Source organism: Mytilus edulis, chromosome 8, assembly GCF_963676685.1.
Source record: "Mytilus edulis chromosome 8, xbMytEdul2.2, whole genome shotgun sequence".
NCBI lineage: Eukaryota > Metazoa > Mollusca > Bivalvia > Mytilida > Mytilidae > Mytilus > Mytilus edulis.
In genome coordinates, this window is record NC_092351.1 from 32,155,112 (window position 1) to 32,180,057 (window position 24,946).

At 31.3% G+C, this 24,946-nt stretch overlaps 1 protein-coding gene across 1 annotated transcript in view; it reads right to left on the bottom strand.

Annotated features, from left to right (window-relative positions):
- Positions 1 to 7,206: 7,206 nt before the first annotated feature.
- Positions 7,207 to 24,946, bottom strand: part of LOC139485380 (glutamate receptor 2-like) — a 46,239-nt gene continuing 28,499 nt past the window's right edge. Inside the window, exons 5-19 of the mRNA XM_071269827.1 lie at positions 23,834 to 24,027; positions 21,634 to 21,687; positions 21,078 to 21,236; positions 18,344 to 18,562; positions 17,646 to 17,756; positions 16,077 to 16,190; positions 15,315 to 15,390; positions 14,580 to 14,722; positions 13,640 to 13,995; positions 12,466 to 12,664; positions 11,116 to 11,360; positions 10,258 to 10,366; positions 9,670 to 9,804; positions 8,503 to 8,625; positions 7,207 to 7,772 (exon numbers count right to left, since the gene is read on the bottom strand). Coding sequence (XP_071125928.1) covers positions 7,701 to 7,772; positions 8,503 to 8,625; positions 9,670 to 9,804; positions 10,258 to 10,366; positions 11,116 to 11,360; positions 12,466 to 12,664; positions 13,640 to 13,995; positions 14,580 to 14,722; positions 15,315 to 15,390; positions 16,077 to 16,190; positions 17,646 to 17,756; positions 18,344 to 18,562; positions 21,078 to 21,236; positions 21,634 to 21,687; positions 23,834 to 24,027 — 2,309 coding nt within the window. The 3' untranslated portion in view covers positions 7,207 to 7,700. The remainder of the gene's footprint in view (positions 7,773 to 8,502; positions 8,626 to 9,669; positions 9,805 to 10,257; positions 10,367 to 11,115; positions 11,361 to 12,465; positions 12,665 to 13,639; positions 13,996 to 14,579; positions 14,723 to 15,314; positions 15,391 to 16,076; positions 16,191 to 17,645; positions 17,757 to 18,343; positions 18,563 to 21,077; positions 21,237 to 21,633; positions 21,688 to 23,833; positions 24,028 to 24,946) is intronic.

A 24,946-nucleotide genomic window follows, 5' to 3' on the forward strand; every position in this document is an offset into this window, starting at 1 on the left:
GTTTTCTTCACGAATTTCTTGTTTTCCTTTTCACTTGAATCATGTTAGAAAAATAAAAGTGTGAAAATAATTTTATTTCCTTTTTAGAATGATGGAACAATTTGTCTCGTTAAAACATGAATTATATTTAGATTATCTAAAGATTCCTTAATTGCAAAGTCGTGTCTATAAATTCATTAAAATTAAGTCATTTCACATAAAATACGAAGTTTATTAGAGAAAATGAATGCATTGAATGAAATTTATCATGTACACTGACAGTTACATTATTGACAGATTGTTATGACATAATATCTGCATTTTTTTCAGAATTTGTTTCCGTCATCCGTGCATGCAAATGAAACAAATTGGTTACAAAGCCAAACAATCTTTAAAGAGTTTTACTACAACAGTATGGTTAAGAAAGTGTTATTATATTAAGCTAAATATTTTAACCTGAAAAATAGAAACAAAAAATGCAAAACAGATATGGACAAAATCAGGGCAATACTAGGAAATACAAACAATACAAACATGAATATCCGAAGACTAAGAAACTCAACCCCCCCAAAAAAAACTATTGAATTAACCTCATAATTATGCTCTAGAAGGGTAGGCAGATCCTACTCCACTGATAATACCCGTCGTTTTACTCATATACAAACTAATGGAGAAATATAAAGCTTTATGATATTGAGAAGCATGACTATCCCTCAGTTTGATAGCAAAGGATGTATACATACTTTGAATACACGAGAAACGGTTTTAACTAGAGCAACATGTATTTATAAAAATGAAATACTCAAGAACACGTAACTGTTTTCTTAAAGTGTGTTAATATCAACACACGTTTATGTAGTTTGGTTTGTAAGTTAATACCTACTGAGGTTATATTTTCATGACCATTTCATGGAGTTCAGAAGTTTTGTGATTTTACTTTATGCTAGAGTTTAAGCGCTAAATTATGGTATATTTTGACTCACTAGTCTAGAATTGTCATTCGAGGTTCGCCTTTTTGACAGTACAGTATCATTTACCACGTGCACTCAGCAACCATTTACTGCTTAAGAAAGTTCACATCATATATAGTAAATAATATATGATCTGTATTACTGTAAAGATTTTGTTCATCAATTTTTAAAATACTTTTCTATTGTAGACCGAAATTGAGAATTGAAATTGGGAAATTTCAATAAGCCAACAACCCGACCAAAGAGCAGACGATAACTGAAGGCCACCAGTGTCTTCAGTTGTAATCTTTTTTTGTAGTGACAATGGTCGATGACACCAAATTTCTGTATGCATGTGCTGTACGAGCGAGCTGATAACAAAGTAATGATGTTGCGATTTTATTATTAAAGAGGGGCAAACGATACCAGAGGGAGAGCCAAAGTCATAGATCGAAAATAAATTAACAACGCCATGGCTAAAATATAAAAAGTCAAACAGTAAAATAAATAGTCCACAAGACGCAACATAGAAAACTAAACACTGAGCAACACGAACCCCACCAAAAAACGGGGGGGGGGGGGGGGATTTCAAGTGCTCCGGAAGGGTACGTAGCTATCCGTCGTGTTACTCATGTTATTACAAACCCGGAAAATAGGTATTATTTGGTAGGTCACATTCGTGGTGAAAAGTGAAGGGGATTGTAGTTACGACATAATGAACATATCCAATATTATCTGTGAAACGGTTATGCCAAAACGGTCAACCAACTCGTGATGGCGTCAGTAAAATTTACGAAGGGATGATTTCAGCTTCACACTTTGGACTTAACTGTGTCTGCTGTATCCTTTATCTCTAGTTCGATAGGATAGTTACGTTTAAAATATTCACCAAATGTTGAATTATTTAGTGAAGGAACATCATCTTTATAGCGGAAAGTAAAGTTAAAGGATATTGTTGAAAAACACGTCCTCCAAACGTAGCAAATATGTTTGAATCAGAGTGACTCTTTACAAAGTAGGATATATACCTCCCCAAGACAAGATATTTGTATCTACGTTCGCCATTATTTGTTATGAAAATAAGCAATACCAACTCTTTAAATTTGTCTTTTTGTTTCGAATGGGGAAAACTTGTGTAAAGCAAAGAAACGTAAAATGTTTTAATACTATTGCAAGATGGTAGAGTCTTAGATTTTATGTAGTTTAAAGGATTTTTGGAATTTTTAAGTATCCACATCTGATTCATGCCACCTCTAAAATCAATTGTAGTTTTTATATCAAGTTCGAAGGGTTAGAAGCTTCCGACAAAGTCAATAAACTTCGTATTATTTAGTTAGAAGATATCACCTGAAAAGTGGATTGTGAAGTTAAAATATATTTTCATTCCTCTTTTATTTGTCAGTCACATATTGTTAAAGGAATAATTCAGCAAGAAGACGAACACAGTTAGTATCTATGTGAATGTCGCTTATTTATTGAAGATCATATCATCCAAGCTAGTGTAACACATATGTTGTCAGTATCTAAATCAAAGAATCATTTGTTTTAATCAGATTGATGTTTTACAATGTAGGACAAGATTTTTTTAAAATCATTTATAACAAAAAAGTTGAAATAATATGCATTTTGTTCTTAAAAGTGAGAAAAATCACAAAAATACAAAATTGCCTGCATGGTAAATTTTACACAACAAAGCGTCAAAATATAATAAAACTTTCTTATATTAACACCTACCTATAGTTTTTTAAGTAAAATTTATTCAGATTGGTCCACTCCAACTTTTATAGAAAGTATGAAAAAAAGTTTAATTGTGGAATTGTGATTTTGTTTTCCAATAATAGCCCCAAAATAGGTAAAAATCGATGTAAAATGGGAAAATCATCAACATTGGGCATTTTTAAAAGTGCACAACCATATGATTTTTTCTTCACCAATTATTTTGTTACAGTCTCATAAACCCAAAAATCAGGTTAAGAAAAAAAGTTTAATTCTAGAAATTGTTGGCTCCTCAGAGCGGTAATTTTAACGATGAGGATATTATACATGTACCTGCTTCTGAAAATTTTAAGATACAATAATCAATCATTTTCAATACTTTTTAACAACCCTAAACAAATATAATGAAATTGAAAATAGATTGTAAGTTTATTTATATGCTTTTTGATTGTCATGATTGTCTCCCAATTTATGTCTGTTGACATGGTAGTTGCATCATGATTACAGAAAATAACAAATTTGCCTCATAATTTTTTCTCAATTTTCATGCATTATCTTTACTCATAGTACAAAATCTCTTTTTAATGTCACGAACAAGGAAGCATCGGATGTGCATAAATACATGCACATTGTAGATTATGTAACATCAGTTGTCCAATTTTCCCCCATCATTTTTTTTTCGGGGTAAGCTTCGTTAATGTTCTTCATTTAGACTTTCGTCGACGCTTTAGTGCCCCACGCGACCGCTGGTTATACATGAATATACTGATTACTCCATGCTATTGTTGTTGATAACAATGAAATGTTAATTTTTATGTTTCTATCATTTCTTTTAGGGAGGAATGGATGTGGTTTACAGAATTAAAAATAGAAGGTTTATACAACAGTGAAAAACCTTAAAATATGTAATAAAGAAAAAAAAGGAAGAAAATACACCGATAGAAAAATGTGAGGTGGTTTAATAAAATTAAAAAAAAAAATGGGAAAAGAAATGGGCAAACCATATACTGTAAAGAAACAGAGAAAAATATATCTTGAAATAAAAAAAAAATGAAAAATGAAAGACCACGTATAAACCTAATGATAGCAATTAAAACTAGATTTAATAAAAATAAGAAAAAAAGAAGCGTATAACAACAATATGTCACCCAAACTCCGTTGAGGGTGCGATACTTAACAATCGTGAACTTGAATAGTAATCTGACCGGTTTTATAGTTTGTGTGATGATACATATACGGTTTAGAGAAGAATACATAGAATGACACACCTTTATTATGTCAGTAATAATTGTCGCAGGCGTTTGTTTTCGCTAAAATTGGATATTTTGTGATTTTAAAACAGACAGAAAAACTATATATTTGTTTATATATTTTTTTTAAATTTCACAATCTTTTTTAAAATATCAAAATAAAAAATTAATACTGGTAACGGACAATCCCGTTTTTTTTTTGCCAAACCATGCAAAACGTTTTGATTTTCAACTTTCAATGGCATGTTTTATAGATAAGATGTTTGAACCGGAAGAGAACTCATTTACCGTCTTTTCAATAGAATTTTGTTGTTATCTTCCTCAATATCTCCAAAATCGTTGGAAACATCTGACGATAAACATGAAAACTAATATCATATCCCAATCTTTTTACAGGCATTTTGATGGTAAAATGATCGGTTGGACCATAAATGAATATTATTCGCCGTTTAAGACTTCGTCTCAAAGGTTTCCTCTCTCGCCCCGGTAAGAGCAGCAAACAGGAATACATGCAATAATTATTTTCTCTCTGCCATAAACGGTTCATCTTCAAAATTCACGATGTAAAAATCTATTTATTTAAATGAAATAAATAGTCCAGTTTTATTCAGCCATATTTCTGAATTATCCACTGCGGTACTTTAATACAGTTCAGACAATTCCCTTGCTGAAAATTAAGATAAGTTCAGTCTATGGTCAGACTGTATAGTAGTTGCTATGCACCTGCACACATCATCACAATACTGAAATGAGTTTAAAGCTACTGAATAGAACTGATCTGACAGCAAGCGGAATGTTTGAATAGTATTGAACTTATCGTAGTGGATGCGTCTGAAAAATGTCTGAAAGACGTGACACGCCTTAATAGTTTCCGAGGATGTAACAGTAGTTTGCTCATTATTGAAGTCCATAAAAAAATATCGTGATGAAAAATGTCATTTTGTTCTTAGCATAAATAAATCAAGTAAAAAGAAAGTTCAAACAATGTTAAAACAATTTAATATTATAATTAAAGTTGTTGATGTCATCCAAATGTATTCTACAAAAATGTTTAAACTCACGACAAATGAAGGCATCATAATTGAATTAATACATGGATAATAAGGCGGCAATGGTAGTTAATCGATGTTCAAGACTTGTAATTCGATTAAGGAGAAACATTACATTCAAAACAAAGTCTATTGTATTAAAATTGCATCTGGACTGGCTATATAGACTATGGAATTTCGATTGCAAACTGGGCAAGGCTTCGCTGCTTTTATTGTGGAGCTCAACGAAACTCGAAGAAACGATTTAGATTGTCTTAGATGATTAAATTATAACCCACTATTTTTAATGTTACATACATGTTATTGTAAAAAAAATGGTTCTTGACCATTACCATGATTACCTTGAAATCCCGACTATTGTCCATTTGACATCTATATATTTGCAGAAAAAAATTCTTAAAAATTCATTTTTTAAATAAATATTTTATTCTTTCATGTATGTTAATATATAATATATCCGAACTCTGACTATTAATTTCATAACTTTTGGTCAACAATTAAAAAAGTTTCCCTTTAGGTCTCTATTTTTATTTTTTTAAGTGTTGATTACCTGATGGAGTAAGTATAAGTAGTGTAACGGCCTTCAAACAAAACAAAAAACAAAACATACATGTGCTTTTAATGTTTGTTTATATGTACCATGTGACTATACCGATTTGAATATTAAAAGACACCAATGAAAATGATAATCACTATATAATTTTGATTATTGATTTTATATCATTATTATAAGTTAACATACTATACACAAGCTTTTCATGGTTTTAGCATGTGGTGAGTTGTATAACAATGCAAAGAGGCTCTGAAAAGTTTATTAAAACAACAGACTTATAAAAGTTAATATACATTCAGTTATTTATTAATGTGCAAAATGTACATCTTGGTAGCAAACAATTTGGGGGAAAAAATGTTTTCATAATTGGTTAATTCAGTCATAACTCATGTCCACTAACATAACATATCAAGGAAAACATATATTCATTTTCATATCCTTTGCCTATAAAGTATTGTTTTACTAGTTTAAACTATATCTGATATTTTTAAACAGAAAATAGCAATAACAGTTTCCTATCACATATAGAACAGTTATTACAATCACATGACATGAAATCTAAGTTTGGTTGATGGTCAGTTGAGGTTATCTTAATATTTAAATATACATAGTCACATGGTACAAATAAACTAATATTAATAGCACATGTTTGTTGTTTTTGTTTTGGTTTGAATACCGTTACACTACTTATACTTACTCCTTCAGATAATCAACACTTCAAAAAATAAAATTAACATAGAGACCTAATGGGAAACTTTTTTAATTATTGACCAAAAATTATGAAATTAAAAGTCAAAGTTCGTATCAAATATTAACATACATCGCGGAAAAAAATATTAATTTATAAAAATGATTTTTTTAAGAACTTTTGTCTGCAAATATATAGAAGTCAAATGGACAATAATATATTAAGTAATCATAAAATTTTATAAATACGAGTTTAAATATCAATGGCTGAAAGAAATATATACAGATATATACTATATTTTTTTAAACTCTTTTCATGTTTTGTCACACAAACATCCTCTAAACATTAAACAAGATCAACACAAACTTCAAACATGCTTTGATACTAGTATTCATGATTGGTGACCCTCTGCTGTTGTTTTTTATTTGGTCGGGTTGTTGTCTCTTTGACACATTCCCCATTTCCATTCTCAATTTTATGATGTATATATATTTGTATCAACTATTACATTTCAAAAGTTATGCTGTCATCTGTTATTTTGTTGCATTTAACTTATTTGAATGTAATTTTTTTGGTTGAGCGTTCCTGGAGATAATTTCAGAAAAGCACTTTGGACGCACAAAATAAACCAGGTGTCACTTTAAAAAAAAAGCAAATCTGCAAACAATTACAATGCCTTAATTGATTTATAACGTGACATGATCGAGCATAAAATCCGAAAACGGTATACACCAGTTATAATTTCGAAAAGGTTATCGTTATTAAGTATACAATTTCACTATTCAATCTACATGTACATTTCTTTTGTTTGTTTGCAACTAGAAAGGTAAAACAACAACACTGACAGAGTGCCTCGCTCAATCTTCCGAGTTTGTTTGTTCCCATTGAAAAACGTATTATCGATACAATTAAACCAAGCATATCTTCTTATGAAAGCGCATGAAGACAATTTGTATCAATTTTCTAACTTGCTATGGACTTTTTGCTATTTCATTCAATATAAAACGTTAAAAGGGAGGTAACTCTAAACATTATTTTCTACTACAGAGTAAAATAATAAAAGCCTATAAATATGCTCACTGTGAACTGTTTTTAATTTGAGTTGTGTCTTAAAACCGATCGTTATTCGGTAAACACTTCCTTCAATTCTACTTCGTTTCACTACTCTGTTTAAGTTTCTAGAATTTCAAAATCTAATTGAAACCAATATCGTTAGCTAGTATGTTTTATGATGTTGTTTTGTGAAGCGGAAAGCACAGAAATAGGAACATTTATGTCCAGAAATCTGGACAATAAACACAATGAGCAGTTCATTTATGATACATTACAAGCTATTACTCTCAATCATCTATCCTTGCATGTCTTCTGTATATGTATTTTAAGTATACAAGACATCTACTGTAACAGTCCTATTCACTGGTCTACCCCTTTTTAATGCTCATCTTTCATTCTGTCATGTTTTAATATAAATAGCATCTGAATATGAAAAAGTTAAAATCTTCATATCCCAGAATATCAAACATCAGACTGTTCCTGTGGTTGCTGGAAGGCTTCAAATCCAATCATCGGCGGAGGATTATATGTATACTGTAATTTATAGATCAAATGTGTCATTACTTTTGCACACAATGTATATATTTATAAATATTATTGTATACTAGTAAAAGGCATTAGACATACACATATTTCATTGATTCATATGCATGAATGTTTTGTTGAAAGCAATAGTTGAAAATACTGGTACTGTTCTATTAAACTCTTTTGTGGTACAATTTTGAAAATTAATCAAGATTAAGAAGTACATCTTTCTCGTGCGTATCTCTGCTTCTATGTCCTGTTTGTTCTATTTACTGTAAGATCCGATTGATTTTATCACTTCTTCAAAGTTTGAATGATTCATGATTTTTCGTTTAAATTGGCCTAAAGAAACCCTGATTGTTGAAAATACATCTGGTGCAATAAGATTGGTACAATTTAAGTTTTGAATTACTTAACAACTTATCAAGGACGTATGTCCACAACTAGAATGCTTTTAGTCTGCCTTCGAGCAAACTACACAGTAACGACTAAATACTGTTGGTGTTTGTAGAAGAAAAATAATGTACAAAATACAACCTTTTGATTCCAGTGTAAGATTTTGAGTAATACTACATGGTAAAGGAACTACAGCAAACCAGGAAAGTAAGTCAAATTAAGACCAAAAGACCACACGAAAAAAACAAACAGGATTTTAATTGCAGGAGTACCAATTTACATGTAAATTGTCGCTAGAGAAATGCTAAATACAAAAAACAAGATGAATGTATTTTTTACTTACCGTTTTAACGTCTCTATCCGAATGAGAATGACCATTATTTATTGCATATTCACTAAGGCTACCATTCCCTTTATCAGTTTCTAAGGCGGCTGTTGATGATGTCATAGCTTTTGCATAGTTTGTCTAAAAAATTTTGTAATATATTTAACATGATTATAGCTTTGTAATTTATAAAATTTGCGATAATTTCCTTTTAAACCACTCAGATGCGAAATGGTTTATTGTTTTGCTCATTTAACGCAGATATGTGTTTGTAAAATTCATTTGGAATCCAAATTGTCAAAAACCTTTAAATGAGAATTGATGTTGAAGATGGAACAAAAAAATTAAATACACTAGTATTCAGAACGAGAATAAAGAAAATGCGAGTTGAATATTTGGGCTTTTATGTACTGGACATACACATTTTGTCGAATCTTTAAAGTGCTTCATTTGTAGCTCTCAAAAAGACATGTAAAAGAGGGGCGAAAGATATCAGAGGAACAGTCAAACTCATAGATCGAAAATAAACTGACAACGCCATGGCTAACAAAAAGAGAAAGACAAACAGACAAATTAGAGTAAAAAGAAAAAAAATGAAAACTTTTAGTCAAGCTACCGGATACAGTTCACTGACTCCGAGTCGAATTGTCTTTACTATTTTACTCTTTACTGCTGCGTGCTAAGCGGAGAAATTCTTGAGTTTGATCCGGCTGTGGTTTGTACCAATGAGCTACCAGATACGAATAGGGTGATTGAAAAAGTTCGCAAATATTATACGAATTAAGACAATTGATAATCTTTAACTTCATAATTGTGAAAGTAAAATCACAATAATACTGAACTCAGAGAAGCACTCAAAACAGAGAGTCCCCAATCAAATGGCAAAATCAAAAGCTAAAACACACCAAACGAATGGATAACAGCTGTCATGTTCCTGAATTGGTACAAGTATTTTCTTTTGTAGAAAAAACCCCCAACCTTTTTCACATTAATCGTTAAAGGTATATTATGCGTTCCTAAAAGGTCAGTTAGAAATTGAAAACAAAATATGTAAAATGTGCAACGAATATTTGATTATAATTCATTGCATTTGTGCAGGCATTTTCTTACGTAGAAAACGAACACTGAAAACTATTGATGCAATACGCAAACGTAGAAAATAGCGATGCTTTATGACATACTTACTATGGGTATTAGTCGTACTTTTAGGATAATGAATGACAAAGCACCATATATAACTGCTACTACTAATCCACAGATAAGAATATAAAATACTCCAGCAACATTACTTAATGATAATGAATTCTTTCTTGAAGTGTCCTGAAAATGTATAGCATAATACATTTTAACAATAATGTAACGTTTTTGCGAAACAGAAATACACGTCTAAAAAGAATTATAACATTACTCTGTTTTCTTCAATATAAACAATCTTCTGTTCAAAGCTCACACTATACATGATATAGTTAAAATATGTTTCCTCTTATAATTGATGTGTTTATCTCAGATTTAGTTTGTATCCTGGATTTGTTTTCCCTCAATAAATTTATGACTTTCGAACAGCGGTACACTACTGTTGCCTTTATGTATGGGCTTCTTTCAAAATCAATCCTGAACAACTAAAAATGTTAATATGCATGTACTTTGTAAAAACATTATACCTCTCTTCAAATATATCATAAAAAATATGTTATCAAATAAAAAGGGTATATATCAATATAACAGCAATTCAATATTCCTTGAGCATTAATGAGTATGAATTTTGGAACTTACCTTGCCACCATTAGGCGCGCACTGACTTCGATCAGTCCACCATTTATTTCTCAGTTTTATCAAAGTACTATCTTCAGTTAGTTCTAATACATGAAGATTTAGAACATCGCTAGAAAGAAAATAAAAAGATTATTAACCAACTTAAACGATTAGTATGTGCTAGATGTGCATAGTGTCATGTAAAAATGTATTGCCGACTACTATTGCTTACATGTACTCCATTCAAAAACCATAGGATGTCATTTTTCATTGGCAATGATACCACATCCCCATGCCTTATCTTCATATTCATGAGTAACTTTCAGAATATGAAATTATCCAAGATAAAGAAATGAAAAATGATCTATCTTTTCTAAGAGCACTTGAAAGAGTAGTTGCATGCTTGGAGCATGCTTTTTCCAAATAACGGTGAACTGGCTTAATTTTCTTTACTGAAGTCGGACATGACTACATGCATGTATTCAACATTACAGCACTTCTAAACAGTCTTCCTTTAAAACAAGTTATTTTTCCGCATGGGAGAGGTTCTAGTAACATTTCTATATTTCAGCCATAGTTTAAACAATACATCACAATATAATTGTCATATGTCAAAGGCATAGTGCAAGGGAAATTATTGACACAACAGAAATTTATTATTCGATGACTACATGTATATCGAATGTGAAATATTAATGCACTTTGTAAACAGTTCTACATAAGAAACTACTGTACCAAGTCAGGAATATGACAGTTGGTATCCATTAGTTGGTGCCTTTTGAACTATTGATTTTGCCATATGATTATGGACTCTCCATTTTAAATTTCCACGGAGTTTAGTTTTTTAGTTATTTTACGTTTTTGAAATGCCAAACCTACCGTAAGGATGAATGTTTCGGAGTGGCTACACCAAAACCTTTTGTATTGAGATTTCTATCAACTTTAAAAGTGTCACATGGCTCCACACTGTTTTCGTATTCTATTATATTACTTTCTACAAGGAAAGCATATTTTCCTTTAGAACTGCGCACTCTTTCTATGCCCTCACTTGTCGTGTTAGCCATATTTTGAGGATTTGACATCATAAAACCCCACATTGTTTGATAAATAGGGACAAGTGAACCCTGCAAATATTCATAAATTACATAAATTGTAAACATTTTAAATACATGCATTACATTGTTACGACTAAATCTCAAAGTGTGGTTATTTTTGCCAGTTTTTCTTTTAAGCAACAGCTAACCAAGATTGATCAAACCTCACATTTATTAAACTAAAATGTTCAAAATACTAGCATGTAGAGATGAGTAAATAAACATTTATAAATATGTATTTTTAATTTTAATTCTTCACCACTGTAAATGTGTCATAAATCAAAGTGATACCTCCCTCCTTCCCTCCTCGGTCGAAAAAACTTTCAAAACTTTACTTTTGATAACATGGACATTGATTCCCGACTTATTGTTAAAACTGAAAAAATCAATGTGTATGAATTAATGGAACAAGTACCATTTTCCCGACTTGGCACATACGTTTTTCCCAAGCTCCCACTTGTATTTCAATTGTTTATTCATTCTTTTGATGACTGTCATTAAAGTGAGAGGGTTAGCGCTATAGAACCAGGTTTAATCCACCATTTTCTACATTTGAAAATGCCTGTACCAAGTCAGGAATATGACAGTTCTTGTCCATTCGTTTTTGATGCGTTTTGTTATTTGATTTTGCCATGTGATTATGGACTTTCCCAATTGATCTTCCTCTAAGTTCAGTATTTTTGTGATTTTACTTTTGATGTGCTGAGCCTTTGGTTGTGACGTCATTTGATAAGGATATTTCCTTTGCTTTTGGTATAAAAAAAGTATAGTTTCGAAAAGTTGACATAATTGGATGAGCAATACTTGTGATCAAGCTGTCAAAATTATGAAAACATATAGAAAAAGAAAACAGCACAACTGACTAAAACATGTCAAACAAACATACAAATCGATATAACAAAGACGACAACTGAAACGTTGTAGTAGAGTATATAAATACGATTGGCAATTTTGGAAATTGTATTCAATCAAAATGCTGTTAGATATATTTCACTTTTATGTTCCTCTAAATTTCCTCATTACAAATGTATCGATGCAAAATCTTTCTATGCAAACAGACGTGTCTTAAGCGTTTATGATAAAATGTGCATTGATAATAAGAGATTAAAGGTTTCCGGATTTATCATGAATTTACCGCAAAAAACTCTCGTGTTGTTCCTGAATTAACGCTTCCGTATTTAATTTGAGTTTGTTTTGCTAGGTCGTCCACTGTTTCTATTGGTGCAACCATACGTTCTATGGTTAGGAAAGCAGCTAAGTTGGCTGTATATGATGAAATTATTATCAATACAAAGAACCACCATACAGTTCCAATCACTCGTCCTGATATTGACCTGTAAAAAATCAAACCAGAAAATAAGAAATACTATTTCAAACGAGCAAAACACATTAAAGAATATATTTAAACAAAATATGTCAAAACAACGAAGTCAAATATTCTTAAATTTTTTTCCTAAATCCATGAAAATTGGTTCCAACACAAATGAATCCACAGTAATATCCTTTACACAAAAGCCTGCCAATATGCCAGTATTTACAAAAAATAACACTTTTATTCATTATAATTTGATTTTCAAAGGTTACATATTTGAAGACCATTATTATATATTCCCCAATGCTATTTTATAGGAATGCAATCTGAATCATATTATATAATGAAACACAAATATTAATGTATCGGTTTATACTGATTGTTTATAAGGTGATTGCTAGAGTGGCAAAGATTTCTTACAATAAATACAAAATAGTTATGTGCTATAATTGATGCCGAACGGGATGAGTTGTTTCGTTGGTTATTAACGGGCAGAGAGTGTGACAGTATCTCCGCAATAGGCATATGGTTATACGTCCAAATTATGAACATACGTGTCTCCGTACTTGATAAATCCCGCAGAGACAAAGAGACGCACACTTTGGCAAGCTCGGATTGTATTGCCTTTTGGACCTGTGGTGACCACAGTTGTATTTCCCAGTCACCCATGGAATTATCGGTATAGACGACTCAATTATTACAGAGGAGATGTTTAACAGGTATCAGGAAGTTCACAGACAATATCTAATTTTTATTATGTGATTTAATCGTAAGGCCTACGACTATGTGGTCTCAGGATAATCAAATTTCGATAACAGAAAGGAGTACAAAATTTTAAACCTTTCTCCTCTGTCACTATTATTTGACACACCCTCACTAAAAACAACATTTGTATAGATTGAAGACCTGAGTTTTGCATATACGTATTTAAGTTTGTTTAATCATATTGTGTAAACAATATAAGTTACTCAACATTTATTAAACAGGTGAACCGTACCTTGGACAAGAGTCACTTCCTTGTAACATTAACGCTCCTGTAGAAAACCAAAAGGAATTCAACATTGAAAATTCTTCGTTTAACTGTGGGTCTTTTTCCCCTTTCACTTTTGTCCATTCGTAAGGACTAAATCTGCTTACAAGAAATAATCCAATACTGACAGATCCATATGCTAGCATTATAAAGATCCAGATTTTAAAATTGAATGGCTTCATAAATGAAAAGACTCCTGGTTTTTCTATTTCTGGTTTTTTAATCATTATTGATATTCCTACTTCCATAAACGGTTTTGTAAAGTCTACAACCCTTTCTCTGTCATATGTTATTGTAAAATCCGCTAGAGCCATATCAGCAGTCTGTAAAAATAAACAACAGCAATGTAACACAGCCTAGAAAAATATACACTGAATCGAAGTATCAAGAATGTTCTTCTCCTATAAACACGTTACTTTGTAAGGGTTTTTGTTCTCTAGTCTTTTAAGGCATTTACTACAAAAATGTCATGTTCAACGTCTGAAATTGCTTTAAACTTGTTCGGCAAATTGTAAAAATATACATATCAGTTTTTTATATATTCATATGCAGTTCCAAATACACATTAAATTTATTAAAAAATCTGTTAGATCGTGACCTTTGGTTTATGAATCTGAACTCCATTTTTTTATGTTTTATGTTTGTTGCTTTTTTGTATCATTACCTAATAAATCGCGTTTAATTTTGAATTTTAGAGACTGAATAAATTTTTTATATGCAACGGAATAGCTCAACTATTGATTATATTTCAAAAGCTCTACAGTGGTTCATACATGTTTGTCTGTATTTTTGTTTCCTTAACTAAATAGCATGCTAGTAGGTATGAAATTCAATAACATCATCAATCTTACAACAATATGGTAACACATTTAAATCAAGCGGTATATATTAACATTGTTTTCCTTACACCATCGATTAATTCTTTCACCATACCATCCCATTCTTTTGTAATAGCATTTTCACGTCCATAGTTTCCGTCGGTTACTTCTTTTAATCTGTACTTAAATCCTATTCTTTCAGATAAAAGTTTGGCAAAATCTGGAACAAATCCTATGAAAAAAAAGAACAAATATGTTTACAATATTTGTTTGAATGGACTATTTTTTTATTTATGAAGAAGTCGTCAAATAATAAATCAAAGACAACCGACAATGTGTTTGTGCTTGTGTACTGACATGTACAGCAAAAACATTTGTATGTACTCAAATGGGACAAAATAAAAAGGGAGTGGGTTACATGTATACAGGCTGGCTCCACTTATACTTATACATAAGATAATACATAACGCAATCAACAATAAAAATGCTATAAAATTTGCTCTGTTATCTATAAAACAATGTAATGTCACAGCTTTTTTAATGTTTTTAAACTTCAAACGGATCTGCGATAGATAAAGTTAATATTAGTAAGAAGAAATGACCGATGCTGAATCATTAACTACCTGCATGCAACAGTGACGAATGTGCATTAAACCAGTAAAACCCATTGCTAAAAAAATAAAACATTTTTTCTTAGTTCGATCACTTTCCTTTCGGAATTTCATTTTCAGGATTGATTCTGTTTTAGAAGTAGGCATGCACATATATTGGAAGATATTAAACAAAAACTTAGATATGATCATAGTGGAAAATGTTGACCCTACCTTCATAAATATCATTTCCTGTTAGATTGGATTCTAATATCTTTTCAGGATCTTTCCTCATCAGCATTGGCTTTGACTGAAACAAAATACACAATCGTACAATATGAATAGTATCTGCCACTTTTACGTAAAAGAAACGGCATCAGATTAAAACAAATTTTTTGCATTTACTATAAATTTTAGATATTATACCCAAAATCTACATTTACATATTAAACTAGGCCATAAGTTTGAATTCTTTTACATTTGTTATTTTTGTGGCAATTTCTAGCTTACTTTGCGTTATTGGCTATGCTGATTGTTGATGATTACACTGTGACTTATACATAGTTGTTAATTTCTGTGTGATTGGTCTTTTGATGAGAGTTGGGAATCATACTACATCTAAATATTTTTGTATTCACATATAAATGCAAAATCTAATTCAAATTGTCTTCGTGATCAAAACAACACCATTGAATGTTACAGGAAACAGTAAATTTGTATTTGAAAAAAAAAAAAAATTAGTAGGACGTTAAAATTAAAAAACAAATACCACAACAAAAACACACTCAATCCATACAAATCATAAATGCAATCAATTAATTTCTTAAATTTCTTAATCTGTGATTTGAAATATTTTAGTATTAACAGAAGTCTATTACTCTAGTAATGGAATTCTGGTATTATATATATCTGTCAAGTAATCAAAACATACACGCAGTAAAAAAGAGGAACTGAAAACTTATAAACGTAATGAGAATGAATAATAAAAATACAAACTAGTATTGTTGTTATGACTTTTACACTACTGTCGGTAAAGTTGGTTCCGACAGGTTCTCGTCGTGTGTCTGCATCTAAACTGGAATATCCATGGTCTGGATGCCAATAACCTATCTGAAAGAGAAGGCAACTTTTAATGCACAGAAAATAAAAATTAATAAAAAAATTTACGTTGCAGCCCTTTTCTAGATTCTCTATTATCAACATTAATGAAATTCGTTAAAATTGAAAGCAAAGGATATACAACTTATTGCATACGTATGGAGATTGACACCAACACGGTCATACAAAAAAAATGCTAAATAGATGTGGTGCATGTATGTTTGTCAATGAGACCACAATATGTGTTAAGATGTAAACTACTAAAGGTAACCGTTGAGCAAAACCGTACATTTAAGTAAGTTTATGAAGGCCCAAATGGCCAAATATGAAGAACTTCAAAGAAAAAATCCCTTTTAGACCAACATTGCCTGAGCGATGTGAAACAGTATAAAATGATAATTATATGCAAATATAGTACTTAATAATTTATATTATAATCTGATATGAAGATAAATAACATTTAGTTTTCAACATGTTTAATGTTCCTCAACTGATTTATTTGGATTTAAAATAGTTTTGAAAGTGATCACTGATGAGTCTTATGTGGAAGGTATATTTGCACCTGGTGTATGATGGAAAAAATGACTTGGCGTTCTCAGTTTGTCATCGACTAATGAGCTTGAATTTTCTGTTGGTACCAGTTGCATCAATTGCAAGGAGGTAGATAATATTATCCACTATAAAAGGAGATAAAACATGTCAAATCAATATTAAAACTCATAAGTCGGTGACAAATTGACAACGTCATTTAAAAAAAACAAAACAACCAAAAGACGACATCTTACAAAACACAACATGGAAAACTTAAGGATCGGCAACACGAATCTCACTTATAAAAGGTGTCATCTTGTATGCGCTGTAAGGTCGGATAAGTAGATACTGCTCCCTATATAATACCCATCATGTTGTTCGTGCATAAACAAGCTCGGTGATAAGTATACATGTAACTCAGAGATGTTACATTAGATAAAACAAAATTGACAGGATTGGGGCTACGACAATTGCAACATGTCTTTTGTATTCCATAGAAATTTTGGAATGCAATTGGTCCATGAGAACTTCTTTTGTTAGTTTGAACTTTCGAAACTTAAGTAAACATTCATATACTAGTACATTGTATCTATGTGCGATACACATGAATGATGGAGTTAAACGATACGGAATCATCACATTATCTCTCGATGTTATCACCTATCAGATATCGTCGATGATCTTAAAAACTGTGCATGCAAGTCTGACTTTCATTTAGTGGATCGGTCCAACGAACATCCAAGCGTTCCATCCAAAATAAAAGGCTTGTAATAATCCTACTATAATACTGTTTTAACTGTTCTGAAGGTACTTCTGTACGTCTTCTGATATAAGGCAATACATTTCAAAATACTCTTTATAACCAATAGGTTTAGGCTCTATGTTAGACTTTATTTGATATTTTGCTTGATGTTTTATAATAAATCAAATGTGTACCTTCGTTGGAGTTTGATGGTGAAGTCCAACACTAGATACATGTAGTATATAATCATGTCGGAATCCATCAGGTGTAAACATCACATGGCCTGTTAATCCTTGGAAATCTACCTAAGGAATGAAGATTAATGTATTTAGTAAGGTGTGCTTCAGTTGACCCCTAAACAAAAATGTATACTAGTTCAGTGATAATGGACGTCATACGAAACTTCAAAATATATATATAAAAAAAAAAAAAAAAAAAAAACTGAAATTGAAAATAAGCATAATAACTTTGGTTGGATCCCGCCATCACTAATATGGCTAAACAACGTTTTCGAGTATAATATGTATTTATCTGTCTACACATTCAAGTACTATACATAATCATTAAAATCCAAACCTATTCATACCTTATACCGAAGGCGTACAAAAGTAATGTTTTGTGGACAGTATGTTTGTACTTATGTTAACAGAATCTGTCAGAAGTAGAAATGTTTTTACTTATGTTAACAGAATCTGTCAGAAGTAGAAATGTTTTTATAAATTTATCTTATTTTCTTGGAATACTTCCAACACGTTTATAAAATACCAAAAGAAATTTGAAATAATCAAATATGCTTCGAAATGTGTTATCATTACCTGATTTCTATATAACCAAAACAAGGGAAATTACTTAGTCTAATTGTCTCCCTTTGAACAATGTACTGCTGTCTTACCATTTTGATTGTATCTAAAATAGCCTGTCCATGCATCCATGGTGGGGGTTCCGGATCATAATGATCGATTTTCGTACAAGGTATTCCCGGTCTTGTATAATTATTATAAACAGATGCCCTTCGGAAGCTTCCTTGAAAGATGGGTTTGTTCTTAGATAACATTTCACTGAAGGTTTCTGTTATCACGTGTAATGAATCAACTGCTAGTGCTGAATCTGACTATAAATTAAATGTTCAATATTAGATAGTTACACATAAACATGCATGTTCCTTCTTGTGTGAGATCTAGCGAATGCAATTGTACATTTTTGATGTTAAATTCTTTATTTGATTGTCGAAATTAAGAAGCTTGCATATTTTTAGTTTTGTTGGCTCTTTGGCATAATAATGTTACCTTTATTGGTTTATATTTGGTTAAGTCGAGGCCTTTTGTAGCTCACTATATGGTATGTATTTGGTCATTGTTGAAGATCGTCTATGTTATTTGAACTCTGGAGGTTAGTTGTTTCAATGGTAAGTATACCATCAGAGACAAAATGACGTTGAAGGTTAGCAACTTTTTGCTTGTTTTGATTGCACATCGTTATCAACAAAATGAAATTTGATGCGACTGTCATACAAATGAAAGGATTATCTAACTATAAAACCAGGGTAAATCACCATTTTCTACATACGAAAAATGCATGTACCAAGTCAGGAATATGACATTTGTTATCCATTCGTTTCATGTGTATGAGCTTTTGATTTTTCCATTTGAATATGGACTTTCCATTTTTAACTTCTTCGGAGGTCAGTATTTCTGTGATTTCCTTTTTACGGTCTTTAATAGGTCATCTTCATATTAAGTATGACTGTTGTTATAATGTCACATGAAACGTAGCATAATCTATATCAAACTGCAACCTAGTGTGCAATTGATGCACTACGAGTTTTTTCTACAAATTTTGTTTCTATTGGGTTTTTTTGTTCAAATCTGTAAATCCTTTTTTCTGTATCTGGTAACATGTTTTTTGTTTTTGTTTTAATGAGATATTAATTATTTTTTAATATATATAAAGAAAAAGATGTGGTATGATTGCCAATGAGACAACTGTCCACAAGAGACCAAAATGACACAGACATTAACAACTATAGGTCACCGTACAATGAGCAAAGCCCATACCGCATAGCTAGTCAACTATAAAAGGGCCCGATATGGCAATGTAAAACAATTATAAAGAGAAATCTAACAGCCTTATTTATATGAAAAAAAATGAAAGAAAAACAAATATGTAACACATAAACAAACGACAACCACTGAATTATAGGCTCCTGACTTGGGACAGGCATATACATAAATAATGTGACGGGGTTGAACATGTTAGTGGTATCCCAACCCCCCCCCCCCTAACCTGGGACAGTGGTATAACAGTACAACATAAGAACGAACCATAAAATGTATGCAATAAATAGTCTCGTTCTTATAGGTAAACTGTATTAATTGCCATTTTAAGATTTAAAATTACATTAGATATATGTTTCATTATAATACTTTATTCTGATTGGCTAACTGCACATCACGTGTTATTCCTTGAGCAGTTGCATCACTCAATAAAACTTATCATTCATGATGACACGTGGTCCCACAATAAAGTGCACAGGTGAATTAAATAAAAAAAATAATAAAAAATTCGACTTAGCATAATCATAGCTAAACAAGAATGTGTCCTCAGTACACGAATGCCCCACTTGCACTATCATTTTCCATGTTCAGTGGACCGTGAAATTGGGGTAAAAACTCTAATTTGGCATTAAAATTAGAAAGATCATATCATAGGGAACATGTGTACTAAGTTTGAAGTCGATTGGACTTCAACTTCATCAAAAACTACCTTGACCAAAAACTTTAACCTGGAGCGGGACAGACGGACGAACAGACAGACGGACGGACGGACGGACGAACGGACGAACGGACACACAGACCAGAAAACATAATGCCCCTCTACTATCGTAGGTGGGGCATAAAAATGTAATCATAAGTATTAAATGCTACTTTTTGTAACTTCATAGGGTTGTAAAAGCGTTGACCGTGTGCGCATTTTTAGAATGAGCGGAAGCGCTTCTGAATCATACAAAATGTACTTCGGTCAACGCTTTTACACCCCAATAAAGTTACAAAAAGAAGCATCCAATTCTTAATTATATAGCTTTAAATTCAAATATAGAACTGTTTCTATGTTTTTTAAGTGGTTTAAAAAAAATCAAATCAAGGTCTTGGTTGAAATAGTTTCTAAAGCTAACGTTTGATTGCAATTTTTTATTATTTAGAAGAAGAACTGGCATGATGGAATATTCTTTTAGTTCATACTAGTAAGTATATTTATTGCATAGCGATATAATATTTCCTACAGAAAGTAACCAAAAGTTAGCGTCCAATAAATTCGAATATTGCACTAGTGCAATAAATCTGTCATCATCGACAAAATCTTAGTTTAAACCAATTTTACTTTCAAATATTATATTGCTATACAATAAAAGGGTTATTGCATGAATATTGGGGAATATTGTCCCGAGTAGAATTTTATATTGCAGGAGCTTGCGAATATGATATAAGTTTTTGGAGAACATAAGCGTTCTTGTTTACAGTATTTGAAACTGCATGTAAAAGTAAAACCATACTTAAGGCATTGAAACATTCAGACAATGCATTCTAAAACCATTTAGACTCTTTTACATTTTCACAAATAAATATTACCATCAATTGGCCTCCAGCACCTCGGTATTCATTCGTACTTGCATTTTTCCATTTTCGGACGAATCGCTTGTACTGCTTGTTATTTGGGTCAATTATATCAAATCCAGTCAGATTTACACCTCCATGAATAAAGCGTTTAAAATCTAAGCTAGAAAAATCCTATAAATAAATATATTTTTTCAAATTATATTATAGTCCAGCGGATATCAGAATAATTGATCACTTTATGGTAAAAGCACGAAACTTGGCATAGTGAAAGATTAAGGGGTATAGACAAAATTCAGATATGGAGCCACGAAAAAAAATCCAATATGGCCGCTAAATTCAAGATGGCCGACATAACTATAACATTATTCACTTGATGAAGTCTTCAAATTTTGATGAGTTCAGAAGATGTCAAAAACTTAGAAGCACCAATACAGGAAAAGAACACATTTTTTATTTAACACAAACAAAGAACCCGTCTCTTACTAGTTTAAAATATTTTAAAACGTATGGTTTAAGAAAATAAGATGTATATTATTCGTTTAAATATTTTAAACAGATAAAAACTTACCAGAGTTGTTAGCAAATAAAAGTATTCATGTTTGTTCATTCCAACTTCTGCTATCTACGAAGAGAAAGAAATAAAATGAGCTGCGTTGTATAAACATCAACCTTATGCATATGCACATATTCATTTACATGTATAATCAGTTACTTAGTATCAAAGGTATATAATTTAATAAGCCAGACGCGCGTTTCGACTTCATAAAACTCAGTGATTTGAGAAACTGCAAATAATACGAAACGAAAGGAGAATGTTTGTCAGTTTTAAAGGATGCTTATAACCATATAAAAAAGAAGATGTGGTATGATTGCTAAAGCGACAACTATTCACAAGAGACAAAATGACACAGAAAGTAACAACTTTGGGTCACCGTACAGTCTTCAACAATGAGCAAAGCCCATACCGCATAGCCAGATAAAAAAGGCCCCGGAATCAATTTTTTAAACAGGTACAGTCTTTACATAGAGATTTTCTATAAATTTTACAGATCTAGATGTATTGATACTTGTTTGCATAAGGTCGAATTCTATCCGACGCAGAACAGATTCTCCTCAAAGAGTATTTTCTAAAATTAGGTTCATATAATAAAGGACGATGAGGTATTACTGTCAATGAGACTTCTCTCTAACAGAGACCAAAATGACATAGAAAGTAACAACCATAGATCCAGAAATGACAAAAGTAAAACATTACAAACGAAAAAACTGACGGCCTGTTTAATTCTCTCATGTCATGTCATGCGATAAGTCGAATGTCAGAATTGAAGTCAAATCAGTGAACATGAATTTGACAGCTTTTATCCCTTTAATATATAATTATACACTTTTAGAAATAATACTCTACGATTGATACTTTTTATTTATTTTTTTGTTATTTGTATTGTGTTTCATAAACATCTGATATGTCAAGTCATTTCAAACTAATTTTACTGTCTATTTTTTTCAATATGTTCTTAAGTTGTTCTGTTATACCACAGTCATCGATATGGTCAGGATTGCACTTTTACAACACGTTTAACCCGGACACATTATATATTATGTGCATGTCAAATGACAGGAGCCTGTAAGTAAGTGTTTGTGTTTGTTTTTGGCTGCTAGCTGTCATATTTGACTTTTGTTTATTTTTTTGTACATTATGATAATCCGTCTGTTGTTTTTAGTTTGAATTATTTTGCATTGTTTTTATGTTATGGTCTTTAAAAACCGTTCTTTTAAAGCTGATTATATGTAGTATGTGATTTGTTCATTGTTAAATGCTGTACTTTGACTTTTTTGCTTATATCCACCTCATTAGGACAATAATCGATACAATTTAGATGGCCCATTAACAATCTATATTATATATGTAGTGAACCTTGACTTATAGCATCGCTAAATTACTGTCTCATTGATGTGATACACTGCACTTATCTCTCTTATATCTTTAAACCAAACGTATCCCGCAAACATAATATATATATATATATATAACATTTAAATACCAATATGTCCAGACAATGTACAAACTAATAGCGAAAACCATGTGAGGTCAATTTTTCTATGAGGAAAGTATCTTATCTTTGTATTAGACGTACAAAATGTCTCAACTGACAAAGTTTTGAAAGGTTTGACATAAACCATGGGAAACGTCGAACATTGACTTCATGGCAGATACATCCGTGGATTCACAATTAACTAGCAGTAGTATCGACATAGTGGTTGTTTATATCTATGTACATCTCACTAATAAGTGGACATCAACACAACATTATATGTAAGGCTTATGAAAGTGATGTTTTATAACGTCAGTAGTGTAAAACGAGAAAACAGTGATTTACAACGGAATAGTAAATATAGTGCAGTTGCTAACTTTTGACGAGACGGTTATATATTTTAAAAGATTTCTTTCAGTAAATAATGTCAAAAAACAATACATTTTGATTTGAATATCAATTCTCCCTATATACCTTTTAGTTTACACGACGTACGTGATGCTCAGTTCTATGTTTTGTTTTGTATACAGTAACTGCTGTCTGTCTATTTCGTAGATTTTTATTTTATTTTTTGGATGGTATTTTCAGTTTGTGTTTTTGGCTAATGTCGTTTTGTCTCTGTTTTAAAAAGTCAATCCTGAATTTGCATCACTTTGTCTACCTTTCTTTTCATGTAAATCTGAAGTTTTGTATACGTCAAGATCATAAACCAGTGACGTATTCTGTAAGTCTTACTTGTTTTAAAACTGATGTAAATGCATCATAAGATGAAAGATCTAGTATTATCTTTTTATCATCAGCAGTATTCATCCTATCTAATGTGCGCAAATCTTCATGTGCGTGATAGACATCCTCCAATTTCCGGTATGTAAACCGGACATCCGTATGTCTTGGCAGTGTACTAAATATTTCTTGCAATCGTTTCAGACCTATGATAAGACAAAATATACATTATTTTTTACTAGATTCAATAACTGATGAGTGATTCTAAATATAAAAAAAATGTAGTATCATTCATTATTTCTTTATATTGCATGGCAAGCAAAAAAAACCAAAAACATCTGACACCATAACACAGAAAATGCTTTAATGATTTTAGCTTACACAGCGAAAAATCAAGAAAATGGACAACTGTATGCTCAAAACCACTCATAACAGGTTCTGAAAATTAACTTTTATTATTATGTTTGAAAAATATACCCTAAATTCCTTTCGCGTGATGATCGAGAAAACAAAAGGTTTACAGCAATTTAGAAATTCTGCTTAATTTTTCACATTTACGTGGTTTGAAACTATTTATGCACTTATGCATCACAAAGGAAATTCAAACAATAAACTTTTATTTGTTGAATATATTGAATTGATCGAGTACTTTAATGTATGCACCTCAATTTATAATGAAAGCATCAGACAATTCCAAATAGTAGCAACTAGAGACACATAATACAATATATTTCTCTGTAGCAACATATAGAAATAAAACACTAATAATTATAGTTAATTTCCATTTAAAGATGCCTATGCACAGTATGTTTTATATAAATAACAAGTATTAAAGAAAATCCAATATATATTTGATAGAGCAATTAAGACAGTCTTAGTACCTTATATCCTCAGTTCTTATGACAGACTGTATTATAACGGACTAAGAAGTCCTAGATGGGTCTTGTCTTAGACAAGGCCGTTGGTTTTCTCGTGACAATTGATTTACATTGTCATTTCGGGGCCTTTTATAAGTGACTATACAGTATGGGCTTTGCTCATTGTTGAAGGCCGTACGTTGACCTATAGTTGTTAATTTCTGTGTCTTTTTGGTCTCTTAAGGATAGTTGTCTCATTGGCAATCAT